Consider the following 19,575-nt stretch of genomic DNA (forward strand, 5'->3'; position numbering starts at 1 on the left):
GCGTTTCCATAGTGTTGACTGGAAAACTAACTGTGAGTAAAGGAGCAGGTGGACAGTTATAGGAATAATCCAAAATGCATCCGTTTTGGTGTTAAATACAGAGAAATAGATTTAACCTGCTGCTTTTGGAAATCCCAGAAAGACAGAGGTGACAGAGCCTTCGCAGTGGCAGCTCCTTCGCTCTGGAACGCCCTGCCCTGACACATCACATGTGCCCAGACTTATTAAATCTTCTTAAAATACCTAATTTTACTGCCTTTTATGTATTTATATCATTCTGTGCAGCACTTTGGTCAACCTCGGTTGTTTTTAAATGTGCTCTATAAATACAATTTGAGTTGAGTTGAGTCGAGAGTTATTTCCCCCCTTACATCTACTGTCGGTGGATTCTATGGCAGAGTCATTATTGATGAGCAGCCAGTAACACTCACCTCTCCCTCGACTGTAATTTGCTCATGTGGAAAACCATTTCCTTTTGAATTCAAACTGTCCACTTACAGAGCAGCCAACCTTTTCTCTCCCACTTTTTTTGTTTTTTTGTTCAACCAACAAGGCTCATCTGTGCTCAGACTAAAACAGCAGCCAGCTAATTTGACCTGTATTTATTTCTCACTTGGCAAACTTGATTCCCAACTTCTTTTTAATAACTTATTTTACATTCAAACAGTTCAAAATTACAATCTCTGGAGTTGCTGGCACCATGCAGACATTGATGTTAGGTTCATTTGATGCAGCTATTTAGTCCTCGTCAGTTAAATCTGTGATCTCTTATTTCCGTGTTTTTGTGCATGCACACTGACGATGTAAAACTTTCACTTCATGCATAAATATTTCACTGTCGATGCACAGTTGTTTCCACTAGGATGATGCACTGAGGATGCTCTGGGTTTGGAGACAAACGAGACAAGCCCGCGGTCATAAACTCACACACTCCAGCCCACATGTGATTGTAGCCTTTATCTTTAATACCATCTAAGGAGTAGGAGACTGACTTGGCATGTCTGCAGCTGCAAACGGCTCTTTCCACAGCTCGCCTGCATGCTCAGCGCATCAGCAACAGAAACTAAATTCAAATTATAGCATTCACTCCCGCGTTTGACAGAGTGCTAAGCCTTGTGGGAAGAGGAAAAGGAGAGGAATTTGAGACTTTTGAAGCCACAGATTTACAGAGTCGCCGCGAACACTTTGCCTGTCATACCCTGTTCAAGCTCTACGTGTCCTGCCTTACCAATGTCGTGTTATGAGGCAACATGCAAAAAGGGTCTTTTGATTCCTCTGCATGAATGTCCTTAACGAATAGAAATTTGGTGATTTCATTTGAAGAGTTAATAGAGTTAAAATAGTTCAGCAACATTTATTGTTCTGCAGATATTTGACTGAGAATGTTTACCCAAAGTGCCTTCAAATATGCCAAACGATTTCCCTTGATTGTGCAAGGATAAGGAAAAGGCTATTTAAAAATAAATCGTTTGTCCCCAGAATGAGCAAAAGTCTTCCTACATATTTTATAACACATTGTCCACATGTTGTGTGTCAGTAATCAGGAATCCTCTCAAACCAGAACACACAGATTATATTTTATCACTTAGCAGTCTTTTTAACTCTCTTAAAACAAACTTATTTTGTCCTCAAAATACTATTACATTTGTGTTTTTAATGAACATATCAACCAATTTTCCAGAAACACTCTTTAAGACAGGTCTATTAAGACTATATCATGAGTATAGATTAGCTGTCCCTAATATAATCCAGCTGTTAGACTTGTAAATAAGCCACACACCAACTATGTTTTAACACCAGTCACAGGTCTTTATCTGCTCAGCTCTGATATCAAACCTCATACTTTCACCACATCAGTCACTCTAAGCTGCGTAACAAGTCATCCATCGTAAGACTTACCAGGCCTGCAGACCAAAGTCAGTGTTCCTGCTCGAAATCAGGGTCGAGACGACGAGCAGACGTTTATAGCCTTATGAGCGTGAGCAGCCCCGCCTGCTCAGACTGTAACTCAGTGATGTCCACGCACACTGGGGCTGATGTGAGAGCACACGCTCCCAATTAGATGGATTTCAGTTTTAAAGCTGTACAGATCCATGCCGGCTGATTTATATTACATTATCAGTATAATGTGATCTTTAACAACTTTCTGCATTTTTGTTTTTATTTTTACACTGAATTACTGAGAGTTTCTTTTTCTGAATAAAAAAAAAACCTATAGTCCTTAAACTATTTCCTATTTTTAACATTAACTCTAACTGAATGAGGCTACACTTAATGTAAACGCAATGTGCAATAAAACACTGTAATTCACATAAGTGCATCTCATGTGCAATCCTGATTTACACTGTACATATTAAACTCATATTGTATATATTCCTATGAATAAGGGTATATACTGTAGAGACTATTGTGTTTTTATAATCTTAATTGTGGTTATCTTCTATATTATACATTCATAGATGTGAAAATACATGTTTTTGTTTTTATCTTACCCTTACTTTCTTTGCTGCACCATAAATGTCCCCATAGTGGGACTAATAAAAGATTATCTTATCATATCCATCCATCCATCCATTATCTACGGCTTTATCCCCCTATCTCAGCTGACATAGGGTGATAGGCGGGGTACACCCTGGACAGTTCGCCAGTCCATTGCAGGGCTACATATAGAGACAAACAACCATTCACTCTCACATTCACACCTACGGTCAAATTAGAATGACCAATTTACTTAATCCCCAGATTGCATGTTTTTGGACTGTGGGAGGAAGCCAGAGAACCTGGAGAAAACCCATGCACATACAGGGAGAACATGCAAACTCCATGCAGAAAGGCCCTTGTTCCAACTGGGGCTCAAACCCGGGTCTTTTTGCTGCAAAGGCAAGAGTGCTAACCACTACACCAACCATACGGCCATTTCTTATCTTAAATGTAAATTCACAGATGCCTGGACGATGTAGCCCCACTAGACAAAATGATGTGAAATGAACTACTGCATTCCATAGATTAAAACGTCCACCACATAACACGATGTTACTGCCGCCACATAGATGGGAACAAGAATCACACTGAGCGTTTTCAACCAATTAGAGGTTGGGTTTTTTCTCTCTCTCTGGCTCGGCCCTGCTGGTTTGGTCAAATTATAGAAATGGTTAACAAATGAAGAGCCACTCCTCTGTGCCAGTCTGTGGTGGTTTACTGTCTCCAGAGGGCTCGGGGGAAACCAGAATCTAAATTACATGCATATCTGAGCTTCCAAAACAGCATTGTTGTTTGCTTTTCCCAATTTGTTCCTATTGCCCCATCATAGGATTTACTGCTAACTGTACATCATTGAGACACTAAGCCGTTGCAAAACGATGAATTATCTGAAAAAATGACAAACAGACAAATAGACAATATTGAAGGAAATTTTTATTTTTTTCCTTTATATTATCCTGACACGTCTCTCGTGGTAAGGTGTAGACAGCAGCGATTAAATCATCTGCCATGAAATGTTTTTTTTTACTCTTTAGTATCAACAGTAGCATGTTCGTCACTTGTTTTTAATCCTCTGTTAATCTAACAGACCAAAAATAACAATAGCAAAGACACATAACAAACACATTGGGAAACAGAGGAGATAAAAATGACACACAGTAATCGTCTAAAAACAAGAAGCACAAGACAGGACACAGTGGCCTTTGCCACCCACAGTTGTAACATAACATAATAGTGCTGTTATAAGAAGAGTCATGAGTAGTCTGTAACATTATCCCCCATGCTATTAACAAAAAAAAAACAACACAGAACATGAAAATAATAATTTAGAATCCAAAATACAAATCCATGCTTGCGTTTCCTACAATTTAGCTCCAGAATGATTATATTTCTCCAAAAATAGTGGTATATACAAGTCATGTTTTACTTTACTGTAACAAAATGGATAAATAAAAAAAAAAATATTGCTTATATGGCCCAGGAACAGCAAAGCACCAAGCAATAACCAGGCTGATTAACTCATTCATTGCCGCGCTGCTTTTAAAAAGCACTGTTCAATACATAAACATAATGGTAAAACCAGCTTCACTCAACAACATAGGCTTCCTATGTATAATGTATGTGTATCCACATTATTATTTACGTAGGAGTCACTCCTAAGGAAGTAAGGGTAGTACAGAATTTCAGTGTTTCACATTATTTCTTTAGGAAAAAAGGTTTGTAAACAGCATCTTTGCATTCTTAAAAATATCCAGGAAATAAGTTTAATTTTTGAAAAATAAGACTTCGGGTTTTTCAAAGCTTGTGTTTTTTTCTGGCAAAGCAGCAACATTTCCCTTTGACTGAACATGACCTATTTCAATTATTATTATTATATATTATTTTGTTAAGCTTTAGTACATTACATTTACATCTGAAAGGTAGTCAGTGAGTAAATAAATAAGTAACTTTACATTCACGTTACAGTCGTACAATGGGAGAGTTAGCCCCTAAAAAAAAAAAAGTGAAACATAAAGACTTAATCAGTGCTTACACACAGTGCTGAGACATTTACAGTACATATCTGGACTTTTTCCTGACCCAGTTAGGACCAGTCTGACCTATGACACCCACATCCTGTGTTCACGTCATTACAGTGTTTCACAAACTGTAACTTTATTGTTCAGGTCTGGTATTAACATCCAAATGATCGGTTCACAAGTGAATCTTTCCAAGTTCTCCATATCAGTGTTTGTAAAAAAATAATTACAGTTCCTTTATATTCTTTTGAGACAATGTGATGTTTTTTGTTTGTCATGACGGGCTAATGGTGCAGAAGACATCAGTAGGCAGTGCGTCAAGTCCCAAACCACCTCCAGATGTGGTTTAAGTGATTGGATCTTTAACACCTGTCCACTTGTCAACAGAGGCAGATTTTATTACCAGGTCTGAACATGGCCTAAGACTTGTTCGTTCAATCTTACCGACTAAATTGTTGTCACTGTTGTTATTGGCTACACTTAGACAATCACTTACATGTCTTACAGGCACTCCAGTGCACTCACTTTGAAGGCAGGGCTTTTCCCTGGTCCTCCACCTTTTTAATGGCCGCCTTAATCTTCTCCTGGTCTCCTAAGAGTTGTCGAGGTTTCACAGGCTTGAGGTTTTCATCCAGCTCCAGCAGCACAGGTATTCCTGTAGGTAAAGTGACACCGGCTATGTCCTCATCTGATATACCTGTTAAAATAAAGGCAGGAATATTACAATTCTTATTGACAGCCATCTTTAATTTCACATTCATGTAATGTGATACACTACTGCCAGCAAGCTAGATCATTGCCCACTATGTTTATGTCCATATGAAAGAGTTTCAGATTCTGTGTTGCATGTTATTACGTAACAGGCAAGAGTTCAGTTACTCAGTGGCCAGTGGCACATGAAGCCCTTGCAGCTCACGAGTGTGAAGAAAGGTCAGCGTGGATTCAATAGCCACGGCCAAATGTAATACAAACTCACTGGTCTTTTTGTACAAGTTCAGCCTTCCATTTCTGGAACGGACTCTGCTGACGAGAAACATCAGCTCATAAAGTCTCAAACAGGAGTTTGGAAGCTGTTGCTGCATTCACACTTTAAAAACAAAAACTGAGAGTGCACTCTTCATAGCGCAGAGGATAACTGATACAGAGCTGAAATGCTTGATTATTCTTGTTTCATTTAAAAATTAAATTACTAACATACCTTCCAGGTGTTTCAGCAGAGCCCTGCAGCTGTTTCCATGGGCGGAAATGAGCACATTCTTGCCTTTCTTTATCTCTGGAACCACAGTGCTTTCCCAGTAGGGCAGCAGCCTGTCCAACACCTGCTTCAGGCTCTCTGATCTGGGAAGCTTCTCCTTTGGCACATCACAAGTGTTGTACCTGCGGTCATTGTAGATCTCCAGGAAGTAAGGATGGGATTCATCAATAAGAGGTGGAGCGACGTCATAGCTCCTTCTCCACACCTTCACCTTATCCTCACCGTGTTTTAAAGCCATCTCTGCCCGGTTCAAGCCGATCAGAGCACCGTAATGGCGCTCATTAAGTCTCCAGGACTTGATGACGGGGATCCACTCCTGGCCCATTGCCTCTTGCACCAGCCAGGCTGTCTGAACGGAGCGGCTGAGTATGGAGCAGAACACCTGGTCAAACGTGTAACCTTGCTCCTTTAGCAGCCTGCCACAGTCCTGGGCCTCCTTCACCCCATTTTCACTCAGCTTCTGGTCAACCCAGCTACAGAAGCGGTTCTCTTTGTTCCAGGCACCCTCTCCATGCCTCAGCAGAAAGAGTTTGTACTTGGACATCCGCAGCACCAACAGCAGGAACCTGCATACATGGACATAAGGGTTATACAGTCAGTAATAACAGAAGTTACAGTATTCATTAATTCATCATATAGTGATTTATCCTACACATCCTCCATGAGGTAACGAGGCTCTGATTTTCACAACATTTGGAGTCCCTTTCATTCTATAACAGCTACAACATTTTGGCATTTTTTATAAATGCCTCAACTGGATAAGCACATAAACACCAATGTACAGTTCAGTTTCTTCCTGATCAAAGAGAACCTCTCCAAAAATAACATAGCTGTTCACCAGAAAACACCTCAAGATGCTGATATATGCATATTTTTACTTTTACTACCTGGACTACCATTATGGCCTTCATTCATTCATGTCTGTCATAACAGCACACATACATAACGAAGAGAGATTATACTAGTCCTATAACTATTAGCCTCACTTTATAGGCTAAAGGTTGATTTGATAATTCCCACACTCTTTTGACTGTTGTTAACGGTTTTTATTCCACATTTATATTACTTTATCAGTTACAATGATAGGTTTTCCTTTTTTCAACGGGTCTCCAATAAACTGCTATTTGTTAATAAATTGCAATACTAAACCCCTGTTTGATGCTAGTATAGTTTAATATGATAATTAACTAGGGTTATTGACCAATACTGATTCCCAGCCCGATAATTGATAATGATAATGTCATTCTTCATGGAAAAAATGAGGCACAGATAGTTAGATTACTGCACCCTTTTAAATTTGAATGTACCTAGCACTATCACTGCTTTACTACATGGCTTATTAGCATGTGTGTAAATGTGGTTTCTACGTTGTTCTCAGTACTTATGTATTTATATTAAGTATTGTTTTACAGTTTTCTGAATTATTATTATTATAACACTTTACTTTTAATATTCTATTTATATCTGTATATTTATATTCTTGCCCTTTTTTGCACCAGCAGGGACTATCGCTCTCACTGTGGCCTCACTATTTCTCTGTCACTGTCTCTGATCTGAGTTCAGTAGCAGAGCTAAAGGTTAGAGGTTGCCTCTAAAGGTGACAAGCAAAAGGCAGTTAGCTACAGCAGTTAGCATTATTAACCAGCCTTGCGCATACTGCAGGCTGAACACAAAACAAAATAAAAAACAAACTCATAGTTCGCGACTTCAGTGTGCATTTGTACATTTTACAGGATGCTGTAACGTTTTTTTTGTTTTAGCTAGGCTTACAGGATGAGTGGACGTGTTGCTACAGATATAGACCGTTAACAAAAAAGCAGGCCTCGTCGAAAAATGACCAGAATGTTTAATTAAAAAACAAAACAAAAAAAAACACAACAAAAAAATCTCGTCTTACCCTTTGTGAGTTTCGAGTCCGGCCTAACTGTAGCTGTAGTCGTTTTCAGTGTTGACAGTTGCTCCCAGGACGTGCACACAGCAAACGCTACCCAGTCCGGTGATTGACATTTCGATCGTCCAATCAGAATGATGGATCTCGCTTGTGGGCGGAGCCATCTTCAAATGTCCTTAATAGGCGTAGTTAAGGGAGTGTGAGGAGGAGGAGGAGGAGGAGGTGAAGGTAACCCGCCCGTTGTACGCCGTGGATGTGGAGAGGTACAGTCTGTTGCCGCGGAAAAGTTGATGTTTTGTTGTATGAACTCTGTTGTTTACACCTCGGAGAGGATTTATAGTGTTTGTAAGAGAAAGACAGCAGTTTTTTTTACGGGGGTTTCTGCTCACAAAGCAGAGGGTGGGACATTTTATGTAAGCTGTGTGCAGGGGCAGGAGAAACCATCACACTAAGTCCTTTAACTTTAAGTTTGGAAACCAGTGCCACATAATTCCAACATTAAAACAGTTAAGATTCGTCCGGCTCTATACATTTTGGTGCCCTAAGTGGGATTCGGTGACCCGGAAAACTCCTCTATTAACCCCTCCCCCTCACAAATGCACCAAAGACTCAATCAGAAAGGATGATGCTTCATCTTTATAACTTTCTCTCTGGCTGGTTTGTGCCTTCAAGCTGCTGTAGAGACATGGTGGACAAGATTCTTTAACCGAGGTACAATTAAAGGCATAATACTAAGGTTATGTAAACCAAACAACTTTTGTTTTGAGCAGTGATACATATTTACTAACATACTTGGATAGATGGATAGGGAAATATTCAGTTTCTGCCAGTAAAACCTCCTACATGTTACACATTGGACCTCTAAATTAGCTACAACCGTTACTTGTAGTGCAACAGAAATATATATATATATTCATATTTTATGTTTTAATGTATAATCTCTAATTTGACCCATGTTTTTAAACCACTTGTTTTTTACAGGAAAGGCACAGGTGTTCCTGATCACGCTAACGAGGACAGTGTGAAAGCCAGCATGCACTCATAAGGTGAGGAAGCTAAATGGAACTCATCCATTATTCATTTTGATTAAATGCACATGTGCTTTTCCTGTGTGTCCTAGTGTTTCAATGTGTCTGCCATTAAAAGAGCGTATGTGCTTGGTATAACAAAGCTACCTTTTTCACATATTTATATATCTATATCAGAGCAGTTAGCATCACCGCATTAAAAGGTATGGCAATAAGTCATGTAATATCAACAAAAGTCACTTGACAAAGAGAGCGGGAACAAACAGATTCCCATATGACTGCACAGATGACCACTCCTTTCTGAGCTTTGTCAGTCATGACAGTTTTATTATTTGATGCACATTTATTCCCTGTCAGCACACGTTTTATTAATTCCACAGTCATTTCTGAGGATTATCACTTCAACGTGACTCCATTCAGACTCGACTGCCAGATTTAAATGACCTTTAAACTGTCCTTGTGTATCTTCCCTAATACATTGGATAAAATGCCTTAATAAATGTATTAGGAAAACATCTGTATTCCCTCTGTTTATTGTATACAAATGCAGTATGCATCCTTAAGTACATTAAATACATACGTTTTTCATGCCATTATGTACAAAAACAATATGTATTCCTCTATTATTACATTAATAGTTCACTACTCCCATTTTCCCAAACAGTTGAAACTGTTTCCATAACCACATCCTTTTAACCTGTCATTAAATGAACACCAGTCACATGATTAGGTGGTACTTACACGTGTTGTAAAGCAGCTAACACATTTCACAAAGGTATATACTTCAAATCTACTGTCCAGCATTAAACAGCTTCTTTCTGCCCTCCATCCCAGACATTGCATCCACGTTCTTACGCCAGTCAGTCACTTCCTCTTTCTGTGTGGTAAAAGTGCAAAATAGAATCTAGATCACAATTCTGAAAAGAACCCAATGACTCCATGCAGTTCTAGTACATATAGTATAGTATATTAGTATATTTTCAGATTCTTTATTTTGATTATTTGTGTCATTAGTAAGCCATAGCAATATGAAGCGAGTAGATGATATTTAGCTTGTTGCATCCAAACATCCTCACCTTTTCCTCCTCCTTCTTCACAGTCTTGAGGTTGGCCTTGAAGTCCACAGACTCTTTGACCTTACAGCCCAGCAAAGCTCCCAGCATGGCATCAGCAGAAACCCTCACCCTCCTCAGGTTCGGTCTCTTCATCTTCCCCTTCAACTCAAAGATCTTCTGAGACAGGTCCAGTACCTTTTTTTCGACAAACAAATGCCCATCATTGCCATAACATTCATTTATTTTTCAGCATTGAATAGACACATGATATTCAGTATTGGTGTTGGTCATAATTACTGGTTTTGGATATCAAAAACCTTGGCATGAACCCATACTGTTGTTCACTGATCTTCACTGCTTTCCTTGTTTTTCTTTAACCGAGCTTCAACAACTTGTTCCCACATCTTAATGGTGTGGCTGATCAACTTAAGACCTGTCTATAATTACTACAGTCCTGTATCACATGTGTTCTTGAAGTTCTGTACCACAGCACTTGTCCATTTCTCAGACATTTTCTCATGTGAATCTGGTCAAAAAGTCCACTGCTCTCCCCCCTAGACATCTCCACACCTCCACAGGTTTGTCACCTGGACCAACTGTCTTTCCACCATTCATCCTCTCCAGAGCTTCCATCAGTTCCTTCTTACTAATCCTATACACTTCCTGAGGCAAATATCACTTACCTCTTTATCATTTTTCGTCACTTTGGCAGCAATGTCATACCGCTCCTCATCCACCACGTCTATTTTCTGGTGTAGTTCTTTGCAGAGAGTCTGTGGACATAAACCTTTAGTGCATTTGTTCTGAAGTTTGGTTAACTTCATGGAAACGCTGACACGTGGCATGGCAGAATAACATAACAATAAATGTTTGTGTATTTGCAAATACAGTATACATAACCATAAATGTATATAAATGCATGCAGCGTCGTATAGACAATGCTATGTAAACAAGTAATAGTTCATGGTAAGAGATGGTGCTAATTGCTTATGGCTCAGTACCTTTAAATTTAATATGATTGATGTTCTCACAACCTAAAAATGGTTATAAGATTAAAGTATTTCAGCGATAGATGAATATATTATACCTGTAGATCCTGTACAGACAGGCCTGACATTTGGAGGGATGGGACTCTCTCAGCGAGGGTTCTTTCTCTTTCATCTCTTCTGACTTGCTTTTCAGTCTCCAGCATAGTCATGGCCTTCTTTAGCAGTTTGGTCTGGTGCATAGCACATACATGTACAAAATTACACCACAGTCAGCCAGACAATGTATAGACAACGGCATTCGAAGCATTTGAATTATTTCGTACAGCAAGACAGTGACACAAACACTCATAAAATACCTTCAAGAACAGTCTGCGAGATGCAGAAATCTTTGGCTTTGGTTTCTGGAAAAGAAAACAATGAACAGTTTATTTAGATTTTTTGCAGTAGATTATATAATTTGTATAGGAGATTACATAAATTATGTAAGACAAGTTATGTGATGAATTAACAGACAGTTGATCAAATCATACTTATGTAGGTCTTCTCATTGTGTTTAAAAGAGCAGCACTATGTCCTCAAGGCTGAGTGAATGCTACTGTGACTCAAATTCAGAGAGTAATAAGATAGATCTGCACAAGGTAAACAATTGATCTTGCTTCAGACCCCTAAATAAAGATCTTTGTGGAAAAATTAATTAATTTCTTATTGATTGATAAGTAAATAGCTGTTAGTGGAGGTATTCATAGTGTTTTGCTTGGTTTAATTGTTTCAAAGGAATATATATATAATTAATATTAATATATTTATTATTATATTATAATAACGTTTTATTTAAAATTTAAAGCACCTATCCTGTAAAATCCACAGTTATGATTCGCACAACCATTGCCACACATTTAACAATTTAATGATCAACTCACCGGTGGCCTGTACAGTGTAGGATGGATGTGTCCACATAAAAAGAGAAAAAGTGAAATTATAGCAGAAGAATATTAAAATGTTTTATACTTTAAAGAGCCATAGTCATGGTATGATGATGATGATGATGAGCAATAGTGAGATCTGGGTACTTACGCTTCAGACATGACTGCACTTTAGTTATCTCCCCTTTTTAAATCCACCAAGAAGAGTGACAATAATTAGTGTTAATGATTAATAACACACACATCAGTTTAACATGTGAAAGTAGAGAAACAACTAATCAGATTTAAATGATTCTAAGGTAGAAACTCAACATACCTTGGTTGTAGATGCATAGCATGAGACATAAAGAAGTTATGACATTGTATAAAGGTCATACTAAAAAATAAAGAATAGTTTTTATAAGCTGACAAATGGGCAGGAATCTTTATGTTCTGCATATTGAATCACTTTTAATGAATTAAGAAGAAAATCTTCCCTAATATAGATCATTACTCTGGAAGAAATGCAATAGTAACAGGTTTGTTTATCAAAACTCAAACACTGTGAAGTATTATTTACATCTGCAAATTCTGTTCACGATCCGAATCCAAGGATCTCTGCTCCCTAAATAACTTGTAAAATGTCTTTAAAACTGTTTTACATATTATTATATTTTGTTTATCAGAGCACCTGCTTTCAGTTTAGAGAAGGTATAACTAGTACAAACATGTTAATTAACAGAATTCACCGAAATAATTTTGCGAAGCATAAAATGTTCCAGATCTTTTGTCAAGCACACTGTAATAAACACTTTCATTGTTTTTGTTTTTAATCCTGAGATACTGTGTAATATTTCTATGATGAGAATCCTTACCTTACCAGCTGAGAAATAGTCACAGGCTTGTTTTTTTGTGACAACGGAGACAGAAAGAGGGTAGATATATAGATTCAGGCACTCATGTGAGTGGCTCACTAAAATAGACTCTCTGTCCTCACCATTCTTGCTCTGGGTCTCGAGGTATGAGGTGTGAAAGGTCTGAGGACAATCCACGGACGCTTCCTTGAGGGATGAAATAGAGGTTGAAGACTGGCGGAGCTTTTGTCAATCAATTAATATCTATATGAAATAAAGAAAATGGATGCTAGATACAATTCACATGAGAACGTATATTCACAATGGACAACACAAGGCAGGATCATTGAGGTTTTATTGAGAACATTGCCGGTTTACAGCTTTGCACTGAGGACACAGAACTAGAACTCCTACAAATACTGCAATAATACTACTTAAATAACAATTTAGCTGTATATCTTCAATTGCCAAAAATGTGACAAATATGATTAACACAATGATTAACTGATACACCTTTATGAAGGATAATCCTCACAGACCTGTGTTGACAGTCAACTCCGCTGAGACTGAGGACACTGAAAATAAGTTTGGAAGAATTATGCTGCCATCTCAAGGCTGATCACTGTAATGACTTTGTCACCAATACACAAGAGCTTATAATGAAGTTTATTTAATTAAGTCCAGTAATCCAAATGCAATGTTACAAAACTGTATTAATTAATTATGTTAATTATGTGTTCTTCATATAGATTTGACAGTAGGTTATGTAATGAATTCAACATAAGATTTCTCTGAAAAAAACAATGTTTCTTTAGTTTCCAGAGGCATCAAACAGCTTCTTCCTGCCCTCCATACCCGACATGGCCTCCACGTTCTTACGCCAGTCAGTCACCTCCTCTTTCTGTAGGAAACATAACGTGTTAGATTAACAGCTCAGCTTTCTTGTGTTTTTTTTTTTTTTTCGGAAGTCAAAATGAGTCTCACCTTTTCCTCCTCCTTCTTGTGAGTTTTGAGGTTGGCCTTGAAGTCAAAGGACTCTTTGTGTTTGGAGCCCAGCAGCACACTCAGCATGGCCTCAGCTGAAATCTTCACTCTCTTCAGGTTTGGTTTCTTGAACTTACTCTGCATCTCAGTGATCTTCAGTTTCATGTTGTCCATCTGGGCAGAGGGTTTGAGCAGATTGATTAATTGATCGTTCGATTGATTTTACACCCTTTGCAATTATTTGCAAGGGGAAGGACCACATTCCATATAAAACAGGGGTTTAGCAACGTGTCTGCAATCACCCTGTATATATTAAGCCAGTTGATGTAGATATAAAATGCCATGGATCATCATGAAGCAGGTGTTATTTTCCTCCAAGATGACTGCCCACATTAGTCACTGATCTGAGTTCTAAAATATTGTGAAAACACTGTTTGGTCACATAAATAAGGGACAAAGATAAGTACCACACCTTATCTATAAGATTCTGTTTTGTCTTGTTTTTCCTCAGTGTTGCCACTTGGAGGCAGTGTTTGTACATTTTTACTTTGTCCTCATGGTGATAGCGAGCTAACATTTCCATTTATTCTTATATGGCTTACCTCTGTGTCATTTTTGGAAACCTTGAGGCCAATATCGTAACGCTCCTCATCCACGACATCGATCTTGTGGTGCAGGTCTTTGCACAGATCCTGTGAAAAACAGTATGAGTCTCCTCTTATGAATCTGAGAGTGTGTGATGAATGCTAATAGCAAGAACTATAGTTACTGAGACAAACATTCACATTCATTAACATTTGAGTAAAAATACCTGCAGTTCTTGCAGAGAAAGACCAGACAGATTTAGAGGAGGAAGTCTTTCTGCCAGAGCTGCCTCCCTCTCCTTTTCACTCTGCTCCTTCTCTTCCTGCAGCATCTCAGCAGCAACTGTCAGCAGTCTGATCTAATAGGGAAAAAAATCAATATAAAAGGATTTTGTTATTTAATCAATCGCAAAACCAATTAGAGCACATAAAAAAATACCACAAGTCCAACCAAATATCAACATTGTCATTCAGTTCCTACAACTCAGCCACATAATTCGTAACCAACCCAATCAAACAGCTTAATTTCTTTATTTTAAACGCACAAAGGAACAAAACCTTACCTTCAACCCCAGCCTTCGAGAGGAGGAGATCTTTGACTTTTTCTAGAATTCAAACGTAAATAATATTAATTGTCTACAAACTATACAATACAGTGTAGTGAGGCACAATGGGCATATATGATTAAATAGGACTAAAAAAAATCGTACTCACAGGTCTGTTGAAGCATTAACATGAGGGAGAAACACATAGAAACATATTTACATCATGAATATTATTGCATTGTTTTCAAAAGCTTTCAGTGGTCACATGATCATACTCACTCGTCAGCCATGGTTGTCTTTAGGTCCCACACTGTGAGGAGGTCAAAGAGTTAAAAACTATTATTGAACCAAGAAAGAAAACAGCTGCAGACTGAAGATTGACGATCGTCCCAGGTTAAAACAATTCATTCACTCCAGACATTCATTTACCGATTAAAGCTGGACACACACCTTTATTTAATGATAACGTTCACTTATGTGTTTCCCATGTGCAATGTGGAAAGTGGCCTATATCTACAAATGTATTAAATCACTTTGGCAACCAATATTTCCTCAGTTAATCAGATTTTTACGATAAAAAGATTTCCCATCATGATTATCCTGACCAAAATAATTGCGATTCACGATATTATTGCAATGTTATTTTCTGCAGTCTGCACTTACATTGAATTATCAAAATACCTACATCAAAATATCACAGATAGGATCTAATTTTTGTTGAAAAATAGATCATAATAATTCATGAGGACAGATGCAGTGGCACATTAAAAAATAAATCACAATCTCAAGGACTGTATGTTGGTGAGTTAAGACAGGATTATTAAGTCACACACGTGAAATATTAATGTTTTTTCCATTCATGATTATCACAATAATATAAATAATATTCTACAGTCCCATCTCTAGTCAGATGATGTTAGATGATGCTCAGTTTAGGCTTGGTGTTAATCACAAAACAGCGCTCTGAAACAGAGCAGACACAAAAAAACCAAGCACATGCCCAACATACTATGTTAATCCACACGCATCACAATCTGTGTACCTTAGTGAAGATAGTGAAGACAACTCCTTGAACCACACGTCAACACTGAAGAGTGTGAGAAGACTTTCTGAGAGATGATGGAGAAAAATCTGATTTATAGTGTCTGTGCCAAATGTAAATGGCTCATTAAAATAGCCTGCTGTCTGTGCTACTTCTACTGCATGTACGCCAACAGTGACATTTACTGTTGCACATAGCTTTACCACAACATTCAGACAGGAAAGGGGGTAATAAAATTGCATTTATGGCCTGAAACCGTCGGGTATCTTGCATGTGTTCAGCAGCACCTGTTGGAGTTAGTAACCCTGAGCATTTAAAGAGGTCATCACACTCGTGCTGGGTCAGTGTTACACATTTAAAATTGACCAACTGGAATTGGGTCAAGAGTATTTGTATTTCTGTCTTGTGCACTTTTATTTGACATAACAGCATACTGTTGCAAACACACACATAGTCAGCTTGATTATACGGAAAATTAATCTTCTCAATGTTATTCCTTTATCTTTTAACAAATGAATGAGACTTAATCTCCCATTGAGTTATTATCTCAAAAAAATATTATCATATTTTTGCATCAGGTCAAATTGAAGTATTGTTGTGATTAAATCACTGAAAAAAGTTGAAAGTGTAGAGCGATCAGAGTGCAAATCTTTATTCCATCAGTGTAAGTCACTATTTAATTGCTTGTGCATGATGACAGACAACTGTAGTCTTTACCGCCAAGTAGGTAAGACCACAACTAAAGGTTGCTCAGGTTATATTTAGGGGAAGAGAAGAACAAAGACAGGTGCTTCTCAAGGTTTTTGTTTGTTCGTAAACTGAGCTAGCAAATCATCCTTGTTATAACAAGGTGGCAAGTGTGCTGCCACTCCAGTCAGTGACTCTAGGGTACTAGTGAAGCACATGTTTAAATTATCTTTAGATGACACTTAATTTTACTGTAGTAGTGAAGACATAAACATCAAGAATCCCACTTTAACATATTCATTGCAAAGATCACTGGATCCTGCCTTTTCCTTTATACAACTCAGGATCCCTTCCTGCCGAGGAGATCTGCTTAAAATCAGATATACAATATATATAGCGGCGGAAGCATGTGTAATCACACCATCTGATGACAAATGCTGTCAAATGTTATGGCAGAGTTGAGCATCTAGCCTCTGACGTCTCCTTCACACACATATGATTAAATCAAGGTAGTGATGAGCATGTACCTGAACCACCCTAAATGCTGGAGCCTGCAGGTCGATGCGGGTATGGTGGAAGTGGTGGTTGTGGGATTAAATGGTCTGTATATCCTGCTTTTCTAGTCTTGATGACCACTCAAAGCTGCTTTGCTCTACAGTTTTCACCCATTCATATCAATTCACTCACACTTTCATACAGCACATCTATGTGCATCTCCTCTTTCATATCCATTCACACACTGCCAGGGCAGCCGTCAGGAGCTACGTGGAGTTAAGTGTCTTGCTCAAGGACACATCGGCATGTAGACTAGCGGAGCCGGTTCCGGGTTGGAACAATAACAATAATAACACGTGGCAGCAGAGTCATTCACAGAAAAAAAAACTAACAAAAATTGGAAATATTTGCAGCTCAAAGCTACCAATCAATGTTTGTCTTTTACATTTATCCAGATTTTTGTTGTTGATGTTATTATTCTGTCTTGTAGACCTTACCTTTCACTTTTGTTGCTATCCTTCTGAACAACAGTACATTTGATCTGACATATGATTTTTTCAAAGCCCAGTGTTTTATTATTATGCTATTATTGTTAGTGGTAGTGGTGGTGATTTGTTCAGAGCAGCTGCTGCTACATCTGCTACATCCTGAAACTGTCACTAAAATCAGACATGTTAAGGACACATGGTGTGATGATACAAAAGTACAGCATCAGTTCTGTTAATCAAAATAATTTATTGTCACAAACTTCCGGATTTACAGATACATGGAAACTCCACAAACCAGTGAATGCATCTTATCAAGCTTTCTAAACACACCACCAACCCCTCCTCATTTGTACAAATTCTGATTTTTCATGTGTATTCTTCAAATGTTCAAATGCCCCAAAACACACAATCTACTGTCCTGCAGTAAACAGCTTCTTCCTTCCTTCCATACCAGACATGGCCTCCACGTTCTTACGCCAGTCAGTCACCTCTTCTTTCTGGTCATGAGAAGAAGAAGAAGATAGTGAGACTGTGTTTTCTCAAAATAACATGAGTTGTAATGTAAATTCATGATTCTGCTGTAATTGCCACACATAGTACCTCCTCTTCTTTCTTCACAGTTTTGAGGTTGGCCTTGAAGTCCACAGATTCTTTGAGTTTTGAGCCCAACAGAGCGCCCAGCATGGCATCTGCTGAGACCTTCACTCTCTTAAGAGCAGGACGCTTCATCTTCCTCATTTCAAAGATCTTCATCGACAGAGTTTCAATCTGTGGAAAAACAATTACAAATGTAAGTTAAAATGTTTTCTATTTAACGTCAGTTTGATCACAAATGAAAAGTAAACGAATATGATTAAATATGTACCTCCTTATTGTTTTTATCCACCTTGGCATTGGTGTCGTAGCGCTCTTCATCAACCACATCAATCTTATGGTTCAGTTCCTTGCAGACAGTCTGTAGACGTACAATCATATCGTCATGAGAATCAAGCACTCCTGTGATTCAGTCTTATCCTTAAACGTATTACTGTGTTCATTATTATGAATATGTACTATTTGAGATGCAATATTATGAGTTTATTAAGGTTTTGCCCAAAATATAACATGTAAAGTCATCTGTTTTTTTATGCTCTAACTATATATAAACATCCATGACATCTGTTCACATCAGAGTGATATTTATGTGTAATTTGACATTTGAACCCTCTTGTTTCATTGCCGTTTAATGAGCCGCTCGTGCAGTGACCTGAACATACCTGAAGGTCCTGCATGGATAAACCAGACAGCTGGAGTGGAGGAACTCTCTCATTCAGAGAAGTTTCTCTCTCCAGCTTCTTTTCCTCCTTCTCTTTGTCCAACATCACAGATGCTGCTTTTAGCAGTTTGGTCTATCGTGTAGAAAAGTGACAATTATTATCTCTTTGACACTGTGTCGTAAACCACGATGTAAACTTGTGTCAAAATGAGATCATACCTTGAGAGCCAGTCTGCGAGATGCAGAGGTCTTTGGTTTTGTCTGTACAAAAGACAGGAGACAAAAGCTCAATGAAACAACAGTTACATAAAAAATAAAATTCCCACTTGGTTATTTAGATTAACTTACTGGCCTGCAGAGAAAATTTAGATAGGAATATGGAATAAAAAAGAACAATACAGGCATGAGTATTTTACGCAGAATATATAATGAAAATCTGATGACAATGACAAACAAATACTCATTTACATAATCAAAATATGAATAACTTACCCCTCAGACATGGTTAGATGTGCCCTTTGTGCTAAAAAAAAATATATATGTAAGTGAGAAAATCCAATATACAGGTCTAGAAAAACTAATATTTGATTTGTTTTGTGATTCATGCTGTATATTGACCTCTGGTTGTGTGTTTTTTTCCAATGATATTCCTTTTTTAAACTCCACTGGAATTGATCTAATTGCATTGCCGACATAATGGCAAAAATCTCAACTTATAGCAACATGTTCATTGAAAATGTAGATGTAAAAGGATCAAATGCACAATAAGAATTGTTTCGGTTTTATTGTATCTTATATTTTACTCTCTTGAATATCAAAATGATATTAATTTCCCATTAAGCTGATATCACAATTAATTAAACTGATTAGTTAGAACGCTTAGTAATCTTTTAAATAACAAAACAACAACATACCTTTTTTATTTCTCCAGAAAACTGGCTGAGGTGAGATGCTCTGTCTTTAAATGCATGAGAAAACTCAGTCAGTTTTGATGACCCTCTGATTCCTTCTGTGAGTGGACG

General features: G+C 37.9%; 3 protein-coding genes across 3 annotated transcripts; all 3 read right to left on the reverse strand.

The window, feature by feature from the left end:
• Window positions 1-3,394: 3,394 nt before the first annotated feature.
• Window positions 3,395-7,756, reverse strand: bpgm (2,3-bisphosphoglycerate mutase). The gene is made up of 3 exons (XM_083893360.1): window positions 7,652-7,756; window positions 5,698-6,320; window positions 3,395-5,196 (listed from the first exon to the last, which is right to left on the reverse strand). The coding sequence occupies exons 2-3, from the start codon at window positions 6,296-6,298 to the stop codon at window positions 5,021-5,023; spliced, it is 777 nt and encodes a 258-aa protein (XP_083749486.1). The 5' UTR covers window positions 6,299-6,320; window positions 7,652-7,756; the 3' UTR covers window positions 3,395-5,020.
• Window positions 7,757-9,268: 1,512 nt separating this feature from the next.
• LOC310930680 (troponin I, slow skeletal muscle-like) lies at window positions 9,269-14,373 on the reverse strand (the record flags this gene model as incomplete). The annotated part of the gene is made up of 9 exons (XM_083893722.1): window positions 9,269-9,550; window positions 9,750-9,923; window positions 10,412-10,501; window positions 10,816-10,947; window positions 11,074-11,118; window positions 13,288-13,374; window positions 13,458-13,631; window positions 14,060-14,149; window positions 14,269-14,373. The coding sequence occupies 9 exons, from the start codon at window positions 14,371-14,373 to the stop codon at window positions 9,464-9,466; spliced, it is 984 nt and encodes a 327-aa protein (XP_083749848.1). The 3' UTR covers window positions 9,269-9,463.
• Window positions 14,374-17,708: 3,335 nt separating this feature from the next.
• On the reverse strand, window positions 17,709-18,805 carry LOC310930908 (troponin I, fast skeletal muscle-like; the record flags this gene model as incomplete). Its single annotated transcript, XM_083893969.1, has 5 exons — window positions 18,773-18,805; window positions 18,555-18,686; window positions 18,164-18,253; window positions 17,890-18,066; window positions 17,709-17,795 (listed from the first exon to the last, which is right to left on the reverse strand). Exons 2-5 carry the CDS (start codon window positions 18,657-18,659, stop codon window positions 17,709-17,711), a joined length of 459 nt encoding a protein of 152 aa, XP_083750095.1. The 5' UTR covers window positions 18,660-18,686; window positions 18,773-18,805.
• Window positions 18,806-19,575: the final 770 nt, after the last annotated feature.

The sequence above is a fragment of the Microchirus variegatus genome (genome assembly GCF_963457635.1).
Source record: "Microchirus variegatus genome assembly, chromosome: 8".
NCBI lineage: Eukaryota > Metazoa > Chordata > Actinopteri > Pleuronectiformes > Soleidae > Microchirus > Microchirus variegatus.